Here is a 24,143-nt window from a genome sequence, read left to right on the forward strand (position 1 = left end):
TCTAACAGTGGTTTTGGGTGCCGCTTTGATGTGGTTTTGCCACAGGGCTCACTCACTCATTGGAAAAGAGTGAAATCCGCAAAATTTATTGACATGCTATTTAATTTAAAAACCGCAATGAAAGTCAATTTCCACAAGGAAAAAATCTGCAAAGTGTACATGAGATTAATGTAATCTCATATACTTTGCTGATACTGTATTACACTGCGTTTATTCCGTATGGGAATCCGCGTGGAAAAAAACGCACATATTGCGCAATGTGTGCAGCTGGTCTTACTGAGTTTTTAGGCAAAAAAGTATATGGGAAATATTAGGCCTCTTTCACACGAGCGAGTTTTCCGCGCGGGTGTCATGCGTGATGTGAACGCATAGAATCCGCACTGAATCCTGACCCATTTATTTATTTCATCAGTTCTGAGTTGCGTGAAAATCGCAGCATGTTCTATATTCTGCGTTTTAAACGCAGCCCTGGCCCCATAGAAGTGAATGGGTTTACGTGAAAAACTCATTGCATCCGCAAGCAAGTCCAGATGCGATGCGTTTTTCACTGACGGTAGCTAAGAGATGTTGTGGTTTTTATCACACGCGTGAAAAACGCATCAAAATGCATTGCACCCGCGCGGAAAAAACTAAGCTGAACGCAATCGCAGACAAAACTGACTGAACCTGCTTGCAAAATGGTGCGAGTTTCACTGAACGCACCCTGAACGCATCCGGAGACAATCTGCCACGCTTGTGTGAAAGGGGTCTTAAAGAGGTATTCCTATCTTGGACATTGGGGGATTGTCGCTAGGATATGCTCCTAATGTCTGATAGGGTCGGACCTGCACAGATACTTAGACCACAGCCCGCAAAGTTCCGGAGGTCGTACCGAAAATAGTCAAGCACTGGCTCGGCAATTTCCAACTGCCCCATAGAAGTGAAGGGAGCGGGGACTGCGCTTGTGCGGCGCACTTCCCATTCATTTCAATGGGACTTCCGAAATTGGCACTCCCATAGTAATAAATGGAGGGAGGCCATGCCCTCTCGCACCTATCAGACACTGGGGGCATATCCTAGTGATATGCCCCCAGTGTCCAAGATGGGAATATATAATCTGGGATTATAATATTGATGGCCTATTCTTGGGGCAGGTTGTCAATATCTGAATGGTGGGGATCCGTCTCCTGGCTACCCCGCCGCGGTGCTTCGATGAGTGCTGTGGCCTCCTCACAGTTTATCAAGCACACTGCCATAGATTGTATAGCGGCTATGCTTAGTACTGCAGCTCAGCCCCATTCATTTGAATGGTACTGAGCTGCCCCTAGGTCAGGTGACCAACGAACGTGGTGTGACTTACCTAGGAAGAGGTCTCAGCGCTGCAGCCTCTTCAAACAGCTCATCAGCAGGGGTGCCGGGAGATGGACGCCCACCTGTCAAATATTGGTGACCTGTCCTGAGGACAGACCATCAATATCAAAATCCCGGAAAACCCTTTTAACCACCTCCGGACCGCTGTACGCACAGACGCGTCCTGGAGGTGGTTGATTCATTCCGAGTGGACGCATATACGCGTCATCTCGCGAGACGCGAGATTTCCTGTGAACGCGCGCACAGGAACGGAAGGTAAGAGAGTTGATCTCCAGCCTGCCAGCGGCGATCGTTCGCTGGCAGGCTGGAGATGTGTTTTTTTTAACCCCTAACAGGTATATTAGACGCTGTTTTGATAACAGCGTCTAATATACCTGCTACCTGGTCCTCTGGTGGTCCCATTTGTTTGGATCGACCACCAGAGGACACAGGTAGCTCAGTAAAGTCCCACCAAGCACCACTACACTACCCCCCCCCCCCCCGTCACTTATTAACCCCTTATTAGCCCCTGATCACCCCTGATCACCCCATATAGACTCCCTGATCACCCCCCTGTCATTGATTACCCCCCTGTCATTGATCAACCCCCTGTAAAGCTCCATTCAGATGTCCGCATGATTTTTACGGATCCACTGATAGATGGATCGGATCCGCAAAACGCATCCGGACGTCTGAATGAAGCCTTACAGGGGCATGATCAATGACTGTGGTTATCACCCCATATAGACTCCCTGATCACCCCCCTGTCATTGATTACCCCCCTGTCATTGATTACCCCCCTGTAAAGCTCCATTCAGACGTCCGCATGATTTTTACGGATCCACTGATAGATGGATCGGATCCGCAAAACGCATCCGGACGTCTGAATGAAGCCTTACAGGGGCATGATCAATGACTGTGGTGATCACCCCATATAGACTCCCTGATCACCCCCCTGTCATTGATTACCCCCCTGTCATTGATCACCCCCCTGTAAAGCTCCATTCAGACGTCCGCATGATTTTTACGGATCCACTGATAGATGGATCGGATCCGCAAAACGCATCCGGACGTCTGAATGAAGCCTTACACGGGCGTGATCAATGACTGTGGTTATCACCCCATATAGACTCCCTGATCACCCCCCTGTCATTGATCACCCCCCTGTCATTGATCACCCCCCTGTCATTGATCACCCCCCTGTCATTGATCACCACCCCTGTCATTGATCACCCCCCCTGTCATTGATCACCCCCCTGTCATTGATCACCCCCCTGTCATTGATCACCCCCCTGTCATTGATCAACCCCCTGTCATTGATCAACCCCCCTGTCATTGATCACCCCCCTGTCATTGATCACCCCCCTGTCATTGATCACCCCCCTGTAAGGCTCCATTCAGACATTTTTTTGGCCGAAGTTAGCGGAATTATTTTTTTTTTTTCTTACAAAGTCTCATATTCCACTAACTTGTGACAAAAAATTAAATCTCACATGAACTCACCATACCCCTCACGGAATCCAAATGCGTAAAATTTTTTAGACATTTATATTCCAGACTTCTTCTCACGCTTTAGGGCCCCTAGAATGCCAGGGCAGTATAAATACCCCACATGTGACCCCATTTCGGAAAGAAGACACCCCCAGGTATTCCGTGAGGGGCATATTGAGTCCATGAAAGATTGAAATTTTTGTCCCAAGTTAGCGGAACGGGAGACTTTGTGAGAAAAAAATAAAAAATATCAATTTCCGCTAACTTGTGCCAAAAAAAAAAAATTTCTATGAACTCGCCATGCCCCTCATTGAATACCTTGGGGTGTCTTCTTTCCAAAATGGGGTCACATGTGGGGTATTTATACTGCCCTGGCATTCTAGGGGCCCCAAAGCGTGAGAAGAAGTCTGGTATCCAAATGTCTAAAAATGCCCTCCTAAAGGGAATTTGGGCCCCTTTGCGCATCTAGGCTGCAAAAAAGTGTCACACATCTGGTATCGCCGTACTCAGGAGAAGTTGAGGAATGTGTTTTGGGGTGTCATTTTACATATACCCATGCTGGGTGAGAGAAATATCTTGGTCAAATGCCAACTTTGTATAAAAAAAATGGGAAAAGTTGTCTTTTGCCAAGATATTTCTCTCACCCAGCATGGGTATATGTAAAAAGACACACCAAAACACATTCCCCAACTTCTCCCGAGTACGGAGATACCAGATGTGTGACACTTTTTTGCAGCCTAGGTGGGCAAAGGGGCCCATATTCCAAAGAGCACCTTTCGGATTTCACTGGTCATTTACCTACTTACCACACATTAGGGCCCCTGGAAAATGCCAGGGCAGTATAACTACCCCACAAGTGACCCCATTTTGGAAAGAAGACACCCCAAGGTATTAATGAGGGGCATGGCGAGTTCCTAGAATTTTTTATTTTTTGTCACAAGTTAGTGGAAAATGATGATTTTATTTATTTTTTTATTTTTTTTCATACAAAGTCTCATATTCCACTAACTTGTGACAAAAAATAAAAACTTCCATGAACTCACTATGCCCATCAGCGAATACCTTGGGGTCTCTTCTTTCCAAAATGGGGTCACTTGTGGGGTAGTTATACTGCCCTGGCATTCTAGGGGCCCGAATGTGTGGTAAGGAGTTTGAAATCAAATTCTGTAAAAAATGACCAGTGAAATCCGAAAGGTGCTCTTTGGAATATGGCCCCTTTGCCCACCTAGGCTGCAAAAAAGTGTCACACATCTGGTATCTCCGTATTCAGGAGAAGTTGGGGAATGTGTTTTGGGGTGTCTTTTTACATATACCCATGCTGGGTGAGAGAAATATCTTGGCAAAAGACAACTTTTCCCATTTTTTTATACAAAGTTGGCATTTGACCAAGATATTTATCTCACCCAGCATGGGTATATGTAAAATGACACCCCAAAACACATTCCCCAACTTCTACTGAATACGGAAATACCAGATGTGTGACATTTTTTTGCAGCCTAGGTGGGCAAAGGGGCCCATATTCCAAAGAGCACCTTTCGGATTTCACAGGTCAGTTTTTACAGAATTTGATTTCAAACTCCTTACCACACATTTGGGCCCCTAGAATGCCAGGGCAGTATAACTACCCCACAAGTGACCCCATTTTGGAAAAAAGAGACCCCAAGGTATTTCGTGATGGGCATAGTGAGTTCATGGAAGTTTTTATTTTTTGTCACAAGTTAGTGGAATATGAGACTTTGTAAGAAAAAAAAAAAAAAAAAAATCATCATTTTCCGCTAACTTGTGACAAAAAATAAAAAGTTCTATGAACTCACTATGCCCATCAGCGAATACCTTAGGGTGTGTACTTTCAGAAATGGGGTCATTTGTGGGGTGTTTGTACTGTCTGGGCATTGTAGAACCTCAGGAAACATGACAGGTGCTCAGAAAGTCAGAGCTGCTTCAAAAAGCGGAAATTCACATTTTTGTACCATAGTTTGTAAACGCTATAACTTTTACCCAAACCATTTTTTTTTTACCCAAACATTTTTTTTTTATCAAAGACATGTAGAACAATAAATTTAGAGCAAAATTTCTATATGGATGTCATTTTTTTTGTAAAATTTTACAACTGAAAGTGAAAAATGTCATTTTTTTGCAAAAAAATCGTTAAATTTCGATTAATAACAAAAAAAGTAAAAATGTCAGCAGCAATGAAATACCACCAAATGAAAGCTCTATTAGTGAGAAGAAAAGGAGGTAAAATTCATTTGGGTGGTAAGTTGCATGACCGAGCAATAAACGGTGAAAGTAGTGTAGGTCAGAAGTGTAAAAAGTGGCCTGGTCTTTCAGGGTGTTTAGGCACTGGGGGCTGAGGTGGTTAAATGCAGCCATTTTCGTAGTCGTGTTTTTTCACCCTTGAGGTATGTTTTTGGGGTCAATGGTTTTTCTTTTCTTTCTTTTTTTTATTTTTATTGTCAAATAGCAGCGTTTTTTGGGCCTGATGTTTTCCCCCCATTGTTTGGTTAGCCCATAGACCTCCATTATTTTTAACTGATGGTATAAGGGGGTACATAATTTTCTACAGAAAAAACGCAAGGCATATAAAGAAGGGTATGTAAAAATGCCAAGTGGTAAAACACATTATATGGCCAAAAACACCTAAAAAAAACAAAAAACTGAGCAAGTCCAGCGTTTTTTATGTCAATTACCCCCTCCCCCTCAAAAAAAATAAAAAAATAAACTGTGTTCCGCAGCACCCCAAAAGAAAACCAGAACTGTATCCCCTACATATAAATGCCACATAACCTCTATATACAGTCAATAGAAGAACACAACTAGCACTCTCTGACACTGTTTATGGGGAATCCTGCAGTTAGTGCTTTTATTATATGTACCCAAAATGGTGCATTAAAAACTATAACTTGTCCTGCAAAAATAAGGCCCCATAAAGGTATATTGATGAAAAAAACAAAAAGTTATAGCTCTTGGAATGCAATTTTGAAAAAAATGTGTGTGGTCACTAAGGGGTTAATAATGACATCATAAAAGTAAGGGCTCAAAACTTCCATTCAAACTCTAATCCCTTCATATCATAGTTTAGCCTTTTTTACGTCATGTCCCCATCACAAGAGACATTTTCTCGTAGACTGATATATTACAGTCAACGACACTGTTCTCCATCAAAATGGCGCCTGCCGCACATACATAGCAGCGGATCGCGGGGACGTAGTTTCACACTGTAACATTTTTACCTCTAGCGCGCACAGACTCTAGTCACGCTCCCTGTCTAGGCAGGGCAGACGTATGCCTTTGACGCATGCGCAGTAAAACCTAGGCGATTCCTGACTGTGTGGGCGAACATGACGTTATCGCCAGTCAACCGCCGGCAGGAGAGGAGGAGCAGGGGCGCGTCACCGCCGGCCTCCGCCATGGCTGCCATATTGGATGGGAAGTGAGCCTCATTCCTCCGCCCACTGAGCTTGGTGGCGCACGGACCGGGCCTGGAGAGTGGCGGCCGCGGCGGTTGGAGCTAGTTCACGGTGTTCTGCGCCTCACCCGCTCCTCTCCCGGCTATTCTTCTTTGCCTGACACACGCCCCGGCCGTGAGGCGGAGGAGAAAGCGGACAAGATGGCGGACCCGGCAGAGTGCAGCATCAAAGTAATGTGCCGCTTCAGGCCTCTGAACGACTCTGAGGTGATCAGGGGCGACAAGTACGTGGCCAAGTTCCAGGGGGAGGACACGGTGGTCATCACGGTGAGTGTGGGCGACCCCCCGGGCAGTGCCCGCTGTCTGACAGGGGAGTGGGGGTGTTCTCATGGGCTTCCGCCGCTCCTCACTGGGGGCGCTGTTCTGTCACTGTATGTTTTCACACTGGCACCCATCTAGGTTCTGCCAACCAGGACCAGTGCCACCTCTCTCCACTGGTGATTGCCCAGTTACCCTTGATGCTTAGGTCCTGCCCCAGAGGCTGGTGTTACCATTGGTGGGTGACCTCCCTGCAGTGCCCGCTGTCTTATTTCCAAGCTGATGTCAGTGTGGGTTATGCTGCCCATGACTGGCGTCAGTGATTTGTTAACTGGTTGCTCTGCCCATGACTGGCGTCGGTGATTTGTTAACTGGTTGCTCTGCCCATGACTGGCGCTGGTGGTTTTGACTTGGTTGCGCTGCCCATGACTGGCGTTGGTGGATTTGACTTGGTTGCGCTGCCCATGACTGGCGTCACAATGGGCATGTCTGGTGATGGCGGCTTCCATGGCCACTCTGGGTTGTTGTTGCCGTTCTTGTCACTAATGACTGGTGTCGCTTGGTTTTTGTACCTGGATTTGCTCCTAGTTCTGCCACCTATGAGCAGTGTCCCTGTGCCACCACATCACCCTGGTGGAGGCGCTCCTGCCCGGTGTCGGGGGACGTTTGGGCAGTTCCTATCTTGCCGGACGAGCATGAAGAAGTATTCCCACTGTCTGTGTGTTCTTGCGGCCTCTCCCTCTCCAGGTGCCCGTTTCTAAAAGAAAGTCCATATTGAATGGGGCCATGATCAGATGGAAGACGCATGCCTGGTACTTGTAGTGCCACACTATGTAGACATAACCTGTCCTAGTTCTCCGGGCTAGCAGGCATGTCGCTCAGGAGCATAGGAAAGCTGAGTGTTAGCTCTTGGGATTATTTTTCTATTTATATCCTTGTGCTTTAGATGATTCTTTCCAGTAACTGCAGGCTTTGGTTTTGCTGCTTGGTGACTTGTGTGGTCGTTAGTCGCATCCTCTCCACCTACCTATGATTCCAGCCCGACTGTACATACTCCTTTTTCTATGATTTCTCGGACTTGCGTTGAACTCCTTCTACGTCTGTCGGCCGCGCTGCCTTATATCTGACAGATCTGCCTTTCCCTGAATGTCCACGACCATTTACTTCTGGATGTGCGGCTGATAGTACGAGCTCGTCTTATAAGCTGCTCTTTTACATTTTAGGTTATTTTTATTTTTATTTTTTTTAGGCAGATTTCACTTTAGGTTTTTCAGCCAAAGCCAGATGTGGATTCGAAAGGAACCAAAACTATAAAGGAAGGACGTCCCTGCTGGATCCACTTCTGGGTTTGGCTGAAAAAACCTCAGGGGAGCCGCCTGCCCCACGTCTGTGGGATCCTCCCTTAGTGGCCCTCTTAGGGAAAAACTTCAGCAAAGTAAAAGAGATTAGACAAATCTCAAGTAAACTTAGATTATAATTTTTTTCTGTGTGGATATTGACCTGTCCTGCTGATTTTGAAATCCCCAGCGGTTTCCCCATAGACGTCTAACAAAACAGAATATCTGCACCAAAACCGCAGTAAGTTGTGCCGATTATGTAGATTTTAATGCAGATTTTCTGCGGACAAATCCATACTTACTCTTAAGGTCCCCTGCACACGTTGCAGATTACGTGCATTTTTTTTCCGCCTGGATTTCTGTTCAGTACAGTTTTGGTCACTTACGAAAACTAGAATATCCCTTTAAATGCCCGGGGATATTTAGTCTTGTGTTAAAATATTCAGTTTCAAAGTAAGGCCTCATGCACACGACCGTTCCGGTTTTTTTTTTGTGGTCCGCAAACCGTGGATCCGCAGAAAACGGAAGCCGGCCGTGTAGAAATGCCTGTTCTTGTCTGCAAAACGGACAAGAATAGGACATGCTATATTTTGTTTGCGGGGCCACGGAACGGTGCAACGGATGCGGACAACACACGGAGTGCTGTCCGCATCTTTTGCGGCCCCATTGAAGTGAACGGGTCCGCATCTGAGCCGCAAAAAACTGTGTGTGCATGAGGCCTAAATCGGAAGAATTGCTGCAGTTTGTCCTCTGTAGCTGGTAAATGAATGGCTGCGGACAGTGGAGGAGATGTATCATGAGGAGAATTCTTACAGGTTGTCCGTGTGTGTGGGGGGGTGTCTTTTGGCCAATCCTTCCAACCAGACCCTCCAACACCCCCGTACCTCTGGGGACCTGAGAGGGGAAGCACACGTGCCTGCTGCCGTCTTTTGGGTGCCGCCACTGAGGCCCTCCGGTCCCATGCGTCAGCGTCCAGTTTGATAGGGCTGCAGCAGTGGTGATGTATCCGGCATGCGTTACATCAATCAGTCACGCGATGCACGGTATATATATTATATATAATCTCTATCTATCTCAATATTTTTATTTTGTAAGACTTTGCTTACCACCCGAGTCTCGGTGATGTAAAAGATATATATATATGCCAAATTTCAAGAAGATTGGATAATATTTAGCGGTTGCACACTTTGATCGGTTTTGTAAAAGTAGGCAAAAAATATGATTTTTCAATGTTAATTACTTTTATTGGGAAAACTAGAAATCACAAACGTAAAATAAAACTAGACACTAAGATTAATAGGTAGTATGATGGGCAAAACGTGTTATAATGTTCCGCTTTGAACGATGCAATCCCTTCTTTCGCTTGGTGACGTCTTTTCTGTGATGCTCGACTGCCCTCAACAAGAATAGTTTTTGTTGTTCGCCCCTGACCGATTCATTAAACTTTTATCGGAGCGATTCCTCTTTCTGCGGTATCACTGACCACCTTGAGAGCGTTCACATGGCTTCTTAGAGAATCACTGCAGTTTTCTGTCGTGGATCCCAAACAGTTCAAAGAACGTCTTTGTTTTATTAGTAACGAAATGGCTCAGGTCTTTTCCTTCAAAAACTAGGTTTTTACCCTCTAATCATTTCATTTACTTCTTCTTTGCAGGTTTGGTTTCTAAATTATTATTTTTAGTTGTGTTTTCCTTAACAGCCTGAGTTATACGTTCGTCCAAAAAAGCCAATCCTACGTTTGTTTCTGACAGATACCAAAGGGGTCTCTTAGCGACTGTGAGAGCACTTTTTTTGACGTCTGCATCTGGGTAGGAGCTCAGAAGCTGTAGCATATCCAAATCATCCTTTGGAGCCCATCGACCTACAATTGCCTCGTGCAAAAAGTGAACATGTATGAGGCTGACAAAATGTGCAACCCGTTTCATTCCTTTCAATTCTCATTGAGGAATATTCAACTGTTCAGTTAAGAGGACAGTTTTAAGTGCATATATTGCCTTTGCCTTCCACCTTGCTTGATGCAGAGCCCCTGGGGTCCTGAAACCGAAGTCGTTTTTAGACCAACCTCCTAGGTACAGGAGTGAGAGTAGTAATAGGTGATCAATGTGTGCAACCCCTAAATATTATCCAATCTTCTTGAAATTTGGCCTATATATCGTTTACATCATTGAGACTCGGGTGGAAGCAAAGTCATATGAAAATCACATTTTTGGAAAAAAATTAAACTCCCTAATATATTAATATATTTTGTCCTTGATCCAATTTTAAGATTCTTTTAAGATGGCGGCCATGTTCTGGACATAGTCTAAAAGATATGCCCCCTCGCCAATTAGGCTACATTCACACTAGCAGAAACACAAAAAAAAGGAGCTCATAGTACCAAAAGAATAAATTTTATTAAAGCATGATTAAAATGACATAAATAGAAAAAGCAAATAAATGTGATGCCGGTAAACATGATGAAACAAGAGCGGAGGACAGAAAAAGAAGAGCGCCACACGGATCAAAAAATACAAAATATCTATGAAGCATGGGAATGAATGCTGGGTACAATGCCCAACCCATGCAAGGATAATAGGACCAGTGAGTGCCAGATGAGACAGTGGTCAACACATACACTCCTGATGGCAATAAATGCTATGCAGACACCGATAAAGGTGGAAATATGCTGCACCACCCTGGGTCTCTTTGCACACGGTCCGCTTTAGGTGAGCTCTGCTACTCTCCTTAGGCCACTCGACTTTGTTGTTTATTTACACATGGTCTTTCACTGGTTGGTTTGCAGCATATTTCCACCTTTATCGGTGTCTGCATACCATTTATTGCCATCAGGAGTGTATGTGTTGACCACTGTCTCATCTGGCACTCACTGGTCCTATTATCCTTGCATGGGTTGGGCATTGTACCCAACATTCATTCCCATGCTTCATAGATATTTAGTATTTTTTGATCCGTGTGCCCTCTTCCCGGGGTGGCGCTCTTCTTTTTCTGTCCTCCGCTCTTGTTTCATCATGTTTAACGGCATCACATTTATTTGCTTTTTCTATTTATGTCATTTTAATCATGCTTTAATAAAATGTATTCTTTTGGTACTATGAGCTCCTTTTCTTTGTGTTTCTGCTGTTTTACTCGGGAGCTTTTGCCGAGTCATACTCTTGGTGTGTCCTTTGTGGTTGCATTGGGTGGGCACTGTCCTTCACCCTTCCCTGGGTCATCTTTTTTGTTTTTCTGACTACATTCACACTAGCGTTTTGGCTTTCCGTTTGTGAGATCCGTTCAGGGCTCTCACAAGCGGTCTGAAACTGATCAGTTTTGCCCTAATGCATTCTGAATGGAAAAGGATCCGCTCAGAATGCATCAGTTTGCCTGCGTTCCTTCTCCTTTCCGCTTTGGAGGCGTGCTTTGGTGTCCGTCTGAAGAAACTGAGCCAAACGGATCCGTCCTGGTGCACAGTGTAAGTCAATGGGGACGGATCCGTTTTCTCTGGCACAATAGAAAACGGAACCGTCCTCCATTGACTTTCAATGGTGTTCAAGACGGTTCCGTCATGGCTATAGAAGACCTAATACAACCGGATCTGTTCTGAACGGATGCGTTTGTGCAGATCCATGACGGATCCGCACCAAACGTGACTGTGAAAGTAGCCGTACTTGCTGGGATATTCAGATATTTAAATTTCATTCATTTCTGAAATAAAAGGGTGCCCTGATGATACACACACACACGGCAGTGCACTCGGCACGCTTCTGTCATAATGGTCGGCGTACTGCTCCTGTGTGGCGATGACGCACAATAGGCTCTTTCCTGCAAGCAGCAGACGACATGCAGATTTGGGTAAATTCTTGATCTTGCTTTGGTTTTCTCCATAAAGGAGATTGTTCTCCTTAACAGCAGACTGATTGTGCCTGATCTGGCAGAGAGCGGGCGGCCGAGCCCAGATGTTCACTGCTTCTCTCCATAATGAAAATCTGCAGCTTGTAGATGATCCGACGATGAGGCCTAACGTCTGGCCTGTGACTTGCAATTATCTGCTCCTAGCGAGCATCCTTCTACTGTATCCGTATAAACTATCTGCCGCTGACGAGCCTTCTAATCGGACGTGTCTGCTGGATGACTTCATCCTTGTTGTTGGAGGCTGTGCGGTCACCTGTGGGATTTCTGATCCCTCCTGTATTCTCACCCTGGAGTTGTGGCAGCAGCTGTCTCAGCCATAATACCTGGGCGTGCTCCTCTCTATTAGTCATCTCTCTCATCACGCTCATTATTGTAGTCACAGTGATCTCCTGATGGCTTTACTGGGGTTGTCCAGTCTTGTAGAAATTAATGTGTCCCTCTAATTCTCAAAAGTTTCTTATGTTGTGTGTTTTTTATTTTTTATTTATGAATTTTTTTGGGGTTTTGCGGTGGGTCTGAGAGCTGAGATCCCCAGTGATTACTGGAACGACGTGAAAGAAGTTCTGACCCAGAGCACTCCAAGTCAGTGAGCCTGTCGGAGCACTCTATAAGGCTTCTTGCCCACGAACGTATTCTCTTTTCATGTCCGTTTTATTATTATTATTATTATTATTTTCGCTGACCGTATGCGGAACTATTCATTGCAGTAAGTCCACAAAAACCGGAAGTTACTCCATGTGCACTCCGTTTCCGTATTTCTGTTCCGCAAAAATATAGAACATGTCCTATTATTGTCCGCATTACGGACAAGGATAGTACTGTTCTGTTAGGCCTCGTTCACACTTCAGTGATTTCCATCAGTGATTTGTGAGCCAAAACCCAAAGTGAAGCCACGGTATAATGGATGGATCTGCACCTGTTCTGTGGTTTTGACCCACACCTGGTTTTGGCTGAGAAATCACTGATGGAAATCACTGACCAAACACTGAAGTGTGAACGAGGCCTTAGGGTCCAGCTGTTCCGTTCCACAAAATAAACACATGAACGTCATCTGTATGTTTTGCGGACCGCAAAATACATACGGTCATGTGCATGAGCCCCAAATCAGTGAGCCTGTCTCAAGTCCATCTCCTGTTCTAGTGATTGGTGGGGGGGGGGGGGGGGCGGGCACTCAAAATCATTTGTCATTAGTTTTGTTTGTTTTTTTAAAGTTCAGGTACACTGTAAGCTTAATATATTATCGTATAATGAGCTCTGTCAGTGAATGGAAATGTTTTACATCCCGGGGTTGCAGACCCAATACTTCTCACAGCTGAAGGTTTGATGCATTTGTATCCAGTCTGGACAATTATCTCTGGCGGTGCAGAATGTCTGTGAGCTGGTCCATCATGGGACCCCAGATTCTGCTAGAGGTCCAGCCTTCTGGACATTTGAAACATGTCAACCTGTGGTGGTGGGAGGTGATGTCCACAAGATGTAACCTGTGATTAAAAAAATGAAAAATAAAGACGATGGAAGTGCAACGGTAAATTTATCCAGTGCTGGAATTTATCCTTTCACATTTATGTGCTGAGAGCCCGGCTTGGTTCATGCCGTACACAGAACATTTAGAATTTCTTCAATACTTCCAGTTGAGAAGGAGTACATTGTAGTGCAGAAAGCACAACATTTCTGCATGTTCTCCTGTTAAACGGCTTCTGTTTCTTTCATAGATTGCTGACACTTCACTAAAAACACGCTCACTAGGTACAGAGGAGGGTGGAGAGCAAAGGTATCTTCTGGCATCAGAAGCAAGGCTTTTAAAGTGCGCCTCATTTTCTTTCCACCACTCAAGTAGATTGTCCTTTCTATTGACCACCGGTTCTTTCAAATAAAGATGAAGCTCATCATCAAGGCTGACTTTTGGTAAAGTTAGAGAATCCTCTACATGAGGCCCCAATAAAAGGCTGAACATGGCATCAATCAGTTATTTTTTTTCCCATGTGTTTCCTATTTGGGAATTTGTATGTTTCTGTTGCATCATCGTCCTTCTCTTCCAGACTAGTAGCAGGCTCTTCCAGAATAGTAATACTAGTAGCAGCAGGCTCTTCCGCGCTGGTAGCAGCAGGCTCTTCCAGAATAGTAATACTAGTAGCAGCAGGCTCTTCCGCGCTGGTAGCAGCAGGCTCTTCCGCGCTGGTAGCAGCAGGCTCTTCCGCGCTGGTAGCAGCAGGCTCTTCCGCGCTGGTAGCAGCAGGCTCTTCCGCGCTGGTAGCAGCAGGCTCTTCCGCGCTGGTAGCAGCAGGCTCTTCCGCGCTGGTAGCAGCAGGCTCTTCCGCGCTGGTAGCAGCAGGCTCTTCCGCGCTGGTAGCAGCAGGCTCTTCCGCGCTGGTAGCAGCAGGCTCTTCCGCGCTGGTAGCAGCAGGCTCTTCCGCGCTGGTAGCAGCAGGCTCTTCCGCGCTGGTAGCAGCAGGCTCTTCCGCGCTGGTAGCAGCAGGCTCTTCCGCGCTGGTAGCAGCAGGCTCTTCCGCGCTGGTAGCAGCAGGCTCTTCCGCGCTGGTAGCAGCAGGCTCTTCCGCGCTGGTAGCAGCAGGCTCTTCCGCGCTGGTAGCAGCAGGCTCTTCCGCGCTGGTAGCAGCAGGCTCTTCCGCGCTGGTAGCAGCAGGCTCTTCCGCGCTGGTAGCAGCAGGCTCTTCCGCGCTGGTAGCAGCAGGCTCTTCCGCGCTGGTAGCAGCAGGCTCTTCCGCGCTGGTAGCAGCAGGCTCTTCCGCGCTGGTAGCAGCAGGCTCTTCCGCGCTGGTAGCAGCAGGCTCTTCCGCGCTGGTAGCAGCAGGCTCTTCCGCGCTGGTAGCAGCAGGCTCTTCCGCGCTGGTAGCAGCAGGCTCTTCCGCGCTGGTAGCAGCAGGCTCTTCCGCGCTGGTAGCAGCAGGCTCTTCCGCGCTGGTAGCAGCAGGCTCTTCCGCGCTGGTAGCAGCAGGCTCTTCCGCGCTGGTAGCAGCAGGCTCTTCCGCGCTGGTAGCAGCAGGCTCTTCCGCGCTGGTAGCAGCAGGCTCTTCCGCGCTGGTAGCAGCAGGCTCTTCCGCGCTGGTAGCAGCAGGCTCTTCCGCGCTGGTAGCAGCAGGCTCTTCCGCGCTGGTAGCAGCAGGCTCTTCCGCGCTGGTAGCAGCAGGCTCTTCCGCGCTGGTAGCAGCAGGCTCTTCCGCGCTGGTAGCAGCAGGCTCTTCCGCGCTGGTAGCAGCAGGCTCTTCCGCGCTGGTAGCAGCAGGCTCTTCCGCGCTGGTAGCAGCAGGCTCTTCCGCGCTGGTAGCAGCAGGCTCTTCCGCGCTGGTAGCAGCAGGCTCTTCCGCGCTGGTAGCAGCAGGCTCTTCCGCGCTGGTAGCAGCAGGCTCTTCCGCGCTGGTAGCAGCAGGCTCTTCCGCGCTGGTAGCAGCAGGCTCTTCCGCGCTGGTAGCAGCAGGCTCTTCCGCGCTGGTAGCAGCAGGCTCTTCCGCGCTGGTAGCAGCAGGCTCTTCCGCGCTGGTAGCAGCAGGCTCTTCCGCGCTGGTAGCAGCAGGCTCTTCCTCGCGTGACCTTTCTAGAACCTGCACCTCCTTTTGCATATCTTCTGTCAGCCGTTCTTTTGCCTTGCTCAATACATTATCAGAAGAGAAAGCATGATGTTTGAATCGAGGATCTAAAAGACATGCCAACACTATGTTTATATTCTCTTCATACTTCAAAAAACGTTTGAGGTTCATGACCTCCCTGAGTGTTTTAATGCCTCGTGTAGTGGGCCCTTTATTCTCTTGAAGGAGCATCTTCAGCACTCTCACACATGGAATGACGGATGACACACTTGAGTCGTTATGGCTAACCTCTAGGGTCACTTCCTCTATTGGGAGGAGGGTCTGAATCAGATTTTCTACAATCTCCTACTGATCAGCATTAGGGCAAGAATATCCTCCATGTTCACCAGCATAGATGCTAAGAGCTCGCTTCTGTTCCAGCATTCTTTGTGGCGTGGGGAGTTCCACCGTGTTGGAACAGCCTGAATCAGGCTGTTTTGGGGCAGGCCAAGGTCTGACTGAATGCACCTCAGTTGGTGCTTGGCAATAATTGGTGGAAATGACTTGCGCACTTCTTTAGCATGGCAGTTATGTCGCTCACAGCTCTCTGGGCTTGACAGACCATCACTTACTACAAGTTGCAGGGTGTGTGCCATGCAGCTGAGATCTGACACTTCAGTAAGCTTCATTCCTTTCACCATGCAGGGCTCCAGATGGCGACCAATGCCGCTCTGGGACACACGGTCCGTGAGCAGCCAAATATCTAGGAGGGCATACGGTCGTGTGCAAGAGGCCTAATTCTGTTTCCTAGCTCAAACATCTTGCTGTGCTATGCTGTTTCCATCGCTCCCATGCACTGCAACGGAAGCTGCTGAAACAATGGAGCACTGGCTCCCTCCATCCCAAACACCTAATAGTGACGAAATGGGACATCCCCTTTAAGCTGCCCATATGCAATAGACCGTACAATTTTGTCAGGGTTGGCTGACCTAATATCTATCTGGCCAGCCTCCAGACTATCTGCTGACGGCCCATGTCTGGGGAGATAAGGATCAGGCATGTTGAATTTAACTTCCCGATCCTGTTCATGCCGGACGTGCAAGGAGGATCGGGAGAGAGCAGTTGGCTGACTATTATCTTAGGGGTATACCTACCTTTAGATAAATGGAGTCTCTACACTTAAAGGACCACTACAAAATAAATTAGCCATTACTTAGTATTTATGTTTTCTACCTTACTTTTTTCAGGCTTTCTACTTATTTATATTTTCTGTTACCCCATATTTTCCACATCGCAGGATCTAGTGGCTGTTATCTCCATGCCTCCAGTCGGCTGTATAGCAATTACCTCTCAGCTAAGCCCCTCCCACAGAGATGAGACTGGTAGTTACAGATAATGCGTCATGGAGTCCGAGAGACATAAACCTGAGCTACCGGTAATTTTACATCTTAATTTTTAGGTTAAGTGGCACAACCCCATTATCGTCTATCCACACAATAGGGGACGACTAGCTGATCACTGGGGATCCAAATGTGGTGACCACCATTAATAATGAGAATCGTGGTCCCGACCCCCCGTTCTGATGGAGCAACAAGTTGTGCGTTCACATTGCAGCTCCATTTATCCTCCTGTGAGAGCGCTGGAGATAACGGATTACAGTGCTCGGCAATCTGTCGCTCCCATAGAGAATGAATAGAGCGAAAGGACGAGTGCTCAACCTGCTACTCCTTCAGGATGGGGGAACGGGACAACAGTTCTTGAGATTAGTGGAAGTCTTAAGCCCCTTGCAGATGAGTGTGTTGCGGATGCTTTTATTGAAAATTTCGCAAAGAGAGCCATTCAGTTTTGTTTGCAATCGCGTTCAGTCTTTATCGCGCGTGATAAAAAACGGAATGTTTACAAACAACATCTCTTAGCAACCATCCGTGAAAAATCACATCCCCTTTCTTGCGGATGCGATTTTACACGCAGCTCCATTCACTTCTACGGGGCAGAATATAGAACATGCTGCGATTTTATTTATTATTTTTCCACGCAAAGCAAAAGTGATGCGTGAAAACCACCGCTCACGGACACGGACCCATTTAAATGAATGAATCACGATTTGCCCCCGTGCGGAATTCTCGCTCGTGTGAAAGGGGCCTTAGAGGTTGGACCTTCAGCGATCCACTAGTTATTCCCTGTGGATCATTTATAATCTTGGCACAAACCCTTTGACTTTAGCTGAGCCCCATCATCACTGGTGTCCAGCAGGGGAGCAGTTGCCATTGTATCCTGCACGTGTGGTCCCCATAGTTATATTATGTGTTGCCGTGTATCTGAAATGTCTGAGCACTGCTCTAGGATGGCAGCACAGGCTTCAGCTGCGGCCTAGTAGGGGCAGCAGGCGATCTCTGCAATGGAAACATTCAGGCAATGAACCTTTTAGGAGCATGTATAGCCAAAGGGTGAATTCTTAGTTTTTGCCTGGTGTGACCCTTTTAAAGCAGGGGTGCACAACCTTTTTTGGTCTGGGTGCCGCATTGTCACATCGCATTATTTCAAGGGGCTGCAAAAAAAAAGTTAATCAGTGCTTGTTTGCATCAGCCTATTACACAGGCTAATGCAAAGTGTCTGGGGAGGAATGATCACTGCCACAGTCATTCCTCCCTAATTCTATTGATTATCGGCAACACATTCCTGATTACACGGCGAGATGTGCTGACGATAAGGGTCCATTCACACATCCGTGGAATGGGTCCGGATCCGTTCTGCAACGTTGCGAAACGAATCCGGACCCATTCATTCTCTATGGGGCTGGAAGAGATAATAAGGGTCCTTTCACACGTCCGTAAAACTTAAGCAAATCACACTTATTATGTAGAGAAAGTTAATACAAGTCAATCAATGTATTGTGATTGTCCATGTTGCCTCCTTTGGTGGCTGGATTCATTTTTCTATCACATTATATACTGCTTGTATCCATGGTTACGACCACTCTGCAATCCAGCAGTGGTGGTTGTGATTGCACACTATAGGAAAAAGCGCTGGCATCTCTAGTGGCTGGGAGTGCACATCAGCCAGTGATTTTATTTTTATTTATTTTTTCTATAGTGTGCAAGCACGACCACTACTGATGGATTGCATGGTGGTCGTAACCATGGCAACAAGCAGTGTATAATGTGATGGAAAAATGAATCCAGCCAGCAAAGAAGACAATAAGGACAATCACAATACATTAGTAAGAGCCTGGTAGTAACTGTCTCTACGTAATAAATGCTATTTGCTAAAGAGAGGAAACCCCTGTAAACATTATGGTGTAGTTGTAGCAGACTTAGGCTACTTTCACACTAGCGTTCGGGGCTCCGCTTGTGAGTTTCGTTTGAAGGCTCTCACAAGCGGCCCCAAACGGATCCGTCCAGCCCTAATGCATTCTGAGTGGATGCGGATCTGCTCAGAATGCATCAGTTTGGCACCGTTTGTCCTCCGCTCCGCTCAGCAGGCGGACCCCTGAACGCAGCTTGCAGCGTTCGGGTGTCCGCCTGGCCGTGCGGAGGCAAACGGATCCGTCCAGACTTACAATGTAAGTCAATGGGGACGGATCCGTTTGAAGTTGACACAATATAGCTAAATTTTCAAACGGATCCGTCCCCTATTGACTTTCAATGTAAAGTCAAAACGGATCCGTTTGCATTATCATTTCATGGTAATGCAAACGGATCCGTTCTGAACGGATCTAAGCGTTTGCATTATAGGTGCGGATCCGTCTGTGCAGATACCAGACGGATCCGCACCTAACGCAGGTGTGAAAGTAGCCTTAGGAGGCTCAGTTTGAGGGAATCTGTTATTATACAGGATCTATAACAAGCAAGCAAATCCTCCTTCTAAAGAGTTGTCCTATGAAATCAACTGATGCACAATCCACAGAATAGGGGATGTGTCTGATGAGGGGGAGTCTGAACTCTAGGCCTCTCTGATCATAAAAATGATGTCACGTTCTCTCCTGTTTAAATGGAGCAGCAATTACTTCAGATTGCCTGAGATAGCGTACAAAGGCTCAGCTATCTCCAGCAGTCCTATAGAGTTGAATGCAGCATGTATTTCAGTCCGTTCAACCAGGGAGATGGGTTGTCTTTTCATGGACACCCGATGAACAGACCGTTATCGGGCATGGGACAACCCCCTCTAAACTAAAGTAACTATAAGAAAAAAAAATTTAGTCAGAGACACTTCCTGCTGCCCTTGGCTTGGCCAACGCTGCTCACATGAACGGCGCTGGTCAAACCAAAACCAAGTGTCTTGGGCCACCGATGCCCAGTGTGGCTCTTGTAGGCCAACAATTAGCGTGGATCTGTGAATATTTTTTTATTGAACTGGATGGTTGCTTTAAAAGAGTTTTCCAAGACTTTTTTATGCTGATGACCTAAGTGAGCGAAGTAAGTTAATCACGTCGCGCATGACTTCGTTGAATAACTAAGGTAGTTGATTTTTAAAGTGGAAAACTAGTACCTCTTAACCGAAGCGGAGTTTGGTTTTAAGTTTTAAAGTGGTTTTCCACTTGAAGTTATTCAACGAAGTCACGCGCAGCGTGATTAACTAACTTCAGCTCATCAGAGCCCATACATTCTAATACTGTACGGAGACTGATCTCTGTACAGTATTATTCCGATGTTTTGAACATGTAATGCTGACCCCCACAGATACTGATGACTAGAGATGAGCGAATTTCTGCTTATGAAATTCGTTCACACTTTGCTGGTAAAAGGCGAATTGCGTTATGGATTCCGTTACCATGGACCATAACGCAATTCTATTACGGAATGCATATCTGAATGCCTTTACAGACATTCTGTTATTCATTCCTTCATAATAGAAGTCTATGGCCTGCATAACGGATCTGTTTGTATTATCTTTAACATAGCCAAGACAGATCCGTCTTGAACACCATTGAAAGTCAATGGAGGACGGATCCGGTTTCTGTTGTCATAGAAAACAGATCCGTCCCCATTGACTTGCATTGTGTGTCAGGACGGATCCGTTTGGCTCAGTTTCGTCACACGGACACCAAAACGCTGCAAGCAGCCTCCAGAACAGAATGGTGGCTGATCTGATGCATTCTGAGCGGATCCTTCTCCATTCAGAATGCATTAGGGCAAAACTGATCCGTTTTGGACCGCTTGTGAGAGCCCATGACGGATCTCGCAGACGGAAAGCCAAAACGCGGGTGTGAAGTAGCCTTATGTAGTATCGTACACATGTGAGATTTGAAATGGGAAGGGAAATCTGAATGAATATCGGGGAATGCTGCTGTGCAAGGGTTTATATACTTTCGGCCAAGGCTAAGCACGGTGTACATATTCTATAGTATGGGTGTCGGCTGTCTCGCTGTTCAGGTACATCTTGAGCATCTCGGTGTGGACGTGTCCGTCTCATCGCTGGTGGGGGGGGGGGGGGGGTGAGTTGTTGGGTGGTCTGTATGTATGCAATAACATAAACTACTGATATCGGAGTATGTTTTGGTACCATGTACTTTTATCTTTTATTGTCGTATTCTGAATGTGATCTGCAACACAGTCTCAAACATGCTGCATATTTTCAATTGAATGAGTGTACTCACTAATATATCTTGTGTCTGGATTGGATGTTTTTTTCTTTTCCTGTAAAATGTTAAAAAAAAATTCAATAAAATTTATCTGATAAAAAAATATATCTGCAGTACTTCTTATGGTCCAAAATCGGGGTGGCAGGTTCTCTTACACAGCCGACATGCCCCTCACTTTGCATGTTTAGCGAAGCGAGCCCGCATACTAAATGGGGAGAGGGAGTAAGCCGCTGCCGGATAAGTCTGGTGATGGTTGATGTCCACCAAGAACAGAAGGCTTGGGCATGTCCGAATCAATCATCCTGATCTTGGGCAGCTGCTGCCTTCTAATGCCTAGGTTGTCAATCTGTGGTACTTTGGTGTATGCCCATGTCTTTTGGGGATAGCCCACTGCACTCGACCTGTTTTTAACAGGGGCAGCACAGTCATGTATTATCATAACCTTGGGGGTACCTTTTGATGTTGCTGAGTAGCTGTTACTTAAAGAGGACCTTTCATCTGTCTAGCCCTAGTCTAATTAGGGTCTTATCTTATAGGGCGGCCCCCACTGATGTCCTTATTAAGAACATTGTTCTTTGAAACTCTGTTTGGCAAACACTGATGTAAGCTTTTTTTCAAAGACCTTCTGAAATCCTCTCTGACCTGATAAGATATGCGCAGACCGGTCATACTGCTGTTAAAGCGCTGCAGGCTGTATTCACACCAGCTGTATATGGGACAGAAGAAAGGAAGTATGCAAGTTCTTCATGGATCCAGTCCTGGCCTTGGCTGAAAAAACCTGCGTCAGAAACTGTGCGCTCACTACAGCGACCAGCTTGTGCCAGGAGGCTGGGCATTGTGTCATGGGGGTTGTGGACCAGTCAGCCCCCCTAATCTTAGCTGTGTGTAGTCGAGGTCTTTGTGTTGTTTTCTAGTAACATCTCTCCTGCTGAGAGCTCCATGAATAGCTTGCCCTCAGTTTCCCGTCACCATGTCTGTGTGCTTCCTCCATCAGATACTTATTGGCTCCTGCATTTAGGATTTCTTTTGGTGGGTAGATTGTCCTCCAGCACTGTGCTAACGTGGAAGGTCAAGGTTGTCTGTTTAGCATTTCTCTTGAGGTAAGGGAGTGTCCTGCCATTGTGTCTAAACCCTGACTAAGCAAGTCTGTGTGTGAAACGACTGACACCAGGTTTGGACTTGGATGGATTTTGTGACAGTCACCTAATTCTTGTTCCTTGTAATTAGTAATGACGTGAAGCTCTTTTCTGCAATGTATGGTGCTTCTGTGCAGCCGAAAGTTGGATTCTGTAAGGTGAATTTGCAGGAGGGCACCTACTGCCATCATGCATGATGCAGAGACCAAGACCAGGTGCCATGGTGTGGGGGGTGCTATTAGCTGCCATGGCTGTTACTGCCTGGTATTTGAGGAGGGAACACTGACCAGCCTTGGGTATATCCAAGACATTGTGGAACCAGTCCTACTGCCTTTTTCACTCGCAAGACAAGGTGATCCAACAAGGTCGCACCCATCCACTTATTGCCTGCACTACACAACGTGCCCTTCGGGTTATCCAGCGGTTCCCCTGGCCATCTCAATCACCAGATCTTCGCCCCATCGAAATTGACTTGGACTGGATGGGGCGATGGATCTCTCATGCACAGCAGCCAACAGCCACCTTGGCTGAAAGAGCTTGGAATGACAAACCTCAGGAGGACATCCAGGATCTGTATGACCATTACTAGGGACGAGCGAATCGACTTTGGATGTTTCATCCTAAGTCGATTCGCATAATACTTAGTTTGAATACTGTACGGAGCATGCGCTCGGTACAGTATTAGAATGTATTGGCTTTTTTTTACAGTAGAAAATGATTTATAAAGGTATTATGCAAATCAACTTTGAATGTTTCATCCGAAGTCTATTCGCTCATCCCTAACCATGCCAGAGTGACATCCTGTATCGCAGCAAGGGGAGATGGCACCCAGTATTAATGTGCCCCTGCCTCCACATATCCAATGCTGAAGAACCCAAAATTATGGAGCACCACCTTGGTTGTATGATCATTGACCAAGCACCACTAGCAGTTTATACTTTGTCACAAGTCTCGGCTCAATCGCATTGTTTTATGTGAACAGAGCCTCATGTACATTTTCGATTCATACTTGCTTGGAATATTAGGCTTTAAAGGGTATATCAAGTAATCTATAATGGGGACCTATACTAGGGATAGGTCATAATCATCATATTGGCGCGGGTCTAAGTCCGACACCCCTGATGGATGGTGAACGCAGCCTGCTCCAGGCATCTCTCCCAAGCACAGCGCTGTACTTAGCATAGTGGCTGTGCTTGGTATTGCAGCTCAGCCCCATTTGCTTCAATGGGGCTGACCAGCGCCTAGGCCAGTAATGGTGAATCTTTTAGAGACAGAGTGCCCAAATTGCAACTCAAAGCCCACTTATTTATTGCAAAGTGCCAACACGCAATTTACCCTGAATACTACAGCCCAATATAGTATATCTTCCATGTACTTTATCACTTAGCTACAACAGCCTGTCTACATTCAGTGCGCTGCCTGTGCTGTTCATAGTGCGCTCTGTGCTGATGAATGGCAGGAAAAGTCTAAGGCATATGGGTACACCATAGACTTTTTCCAGGGTGTGGGTGCCCACAGAGAGGGCTCTGAGTGCCGCCTCTGGCACCTGTGCCATAGGGTCGCCACAACTGGCCTAGGCCATGTGACTATGTGCGGGATGTCACATGGCCTTGGGGCGCCAGCCTTTTCGACCAGCTGATATTGGGGCTAGGTCATCAATATTTCATACCAGATAACCCCTTTTATTTGAGTTTGACAGTACTGGATTGTTTGGATGGAGTTATTGGTTGAAAATCAAGTGACACCTTGTCATAACTGTTCTTACATACATATAAATGTAGTTCAGTCTGCTAAATGAAACCCGGCTTTGTTATACTGCTCAGCGAGGCTTCATCTCCTGGGTGTCTTTCCATACAACATGGGTGCACCCGGAAGGCATACTTTTCTCATTTTAGCACAAAGGCTTCTCTATATATATTGACTGACTTCATTGAGGGAGAGCAGTTAGCATTCCACGTTATATAACTCTGTCCTGTTGCTTATATTCAGGTTATTGTGGTTACTTGTATAAGGAGCAAAGAGTTTGATATTGTGCAGTCCACCAGGTCACTATCATAGGGATCGACCGATTATCGGTTTTGCCGATATTGTCGGCAGATATTGAGGATTTTGACAGGTATCTGCATC

At 46.5% G+C, this 24,143-nt stretch overlaps 1 protein-coding gene across 1 annotated transcript in view; it reads left to right on the plus strand.

The window, feature by feature from the left end:
• Nucleotides 1–6,172: 6,172 nt before the first annotated feature.
• KIF5B (kinesin family member 5B) overlaps nucleotides 6,173–24,143 on the plus strand; it is a 79,018-nt gene continuing 61,047 nt past the window's right edge. The window contains exon 1 of the mRNA XM_040434264.1: nucleotides 6,173–6,556. Coding sequence (XP_040290198.1) covers nucleotides 6,431–6,556 — 126 coding nt within the window. The 5' untranslated portion in view covers nucleotides 6,173–6,430. The remainder of the gene's footprint in view (nucleotides 6,557–24,143) is intronic.

This window comes from Bufo bufo, chromosome 5 (assembly GCF_905171765.1).
Source record: "Bufo bufo chromosome 5, aBufBuf1.1, whole genome shotgun sequence".
Taxonomy (NCBI): Eukaryota; Metazoa; Chordata; class Amphibia; order Anura; family Bufonidae; genus Bufo; species Bufo bufo.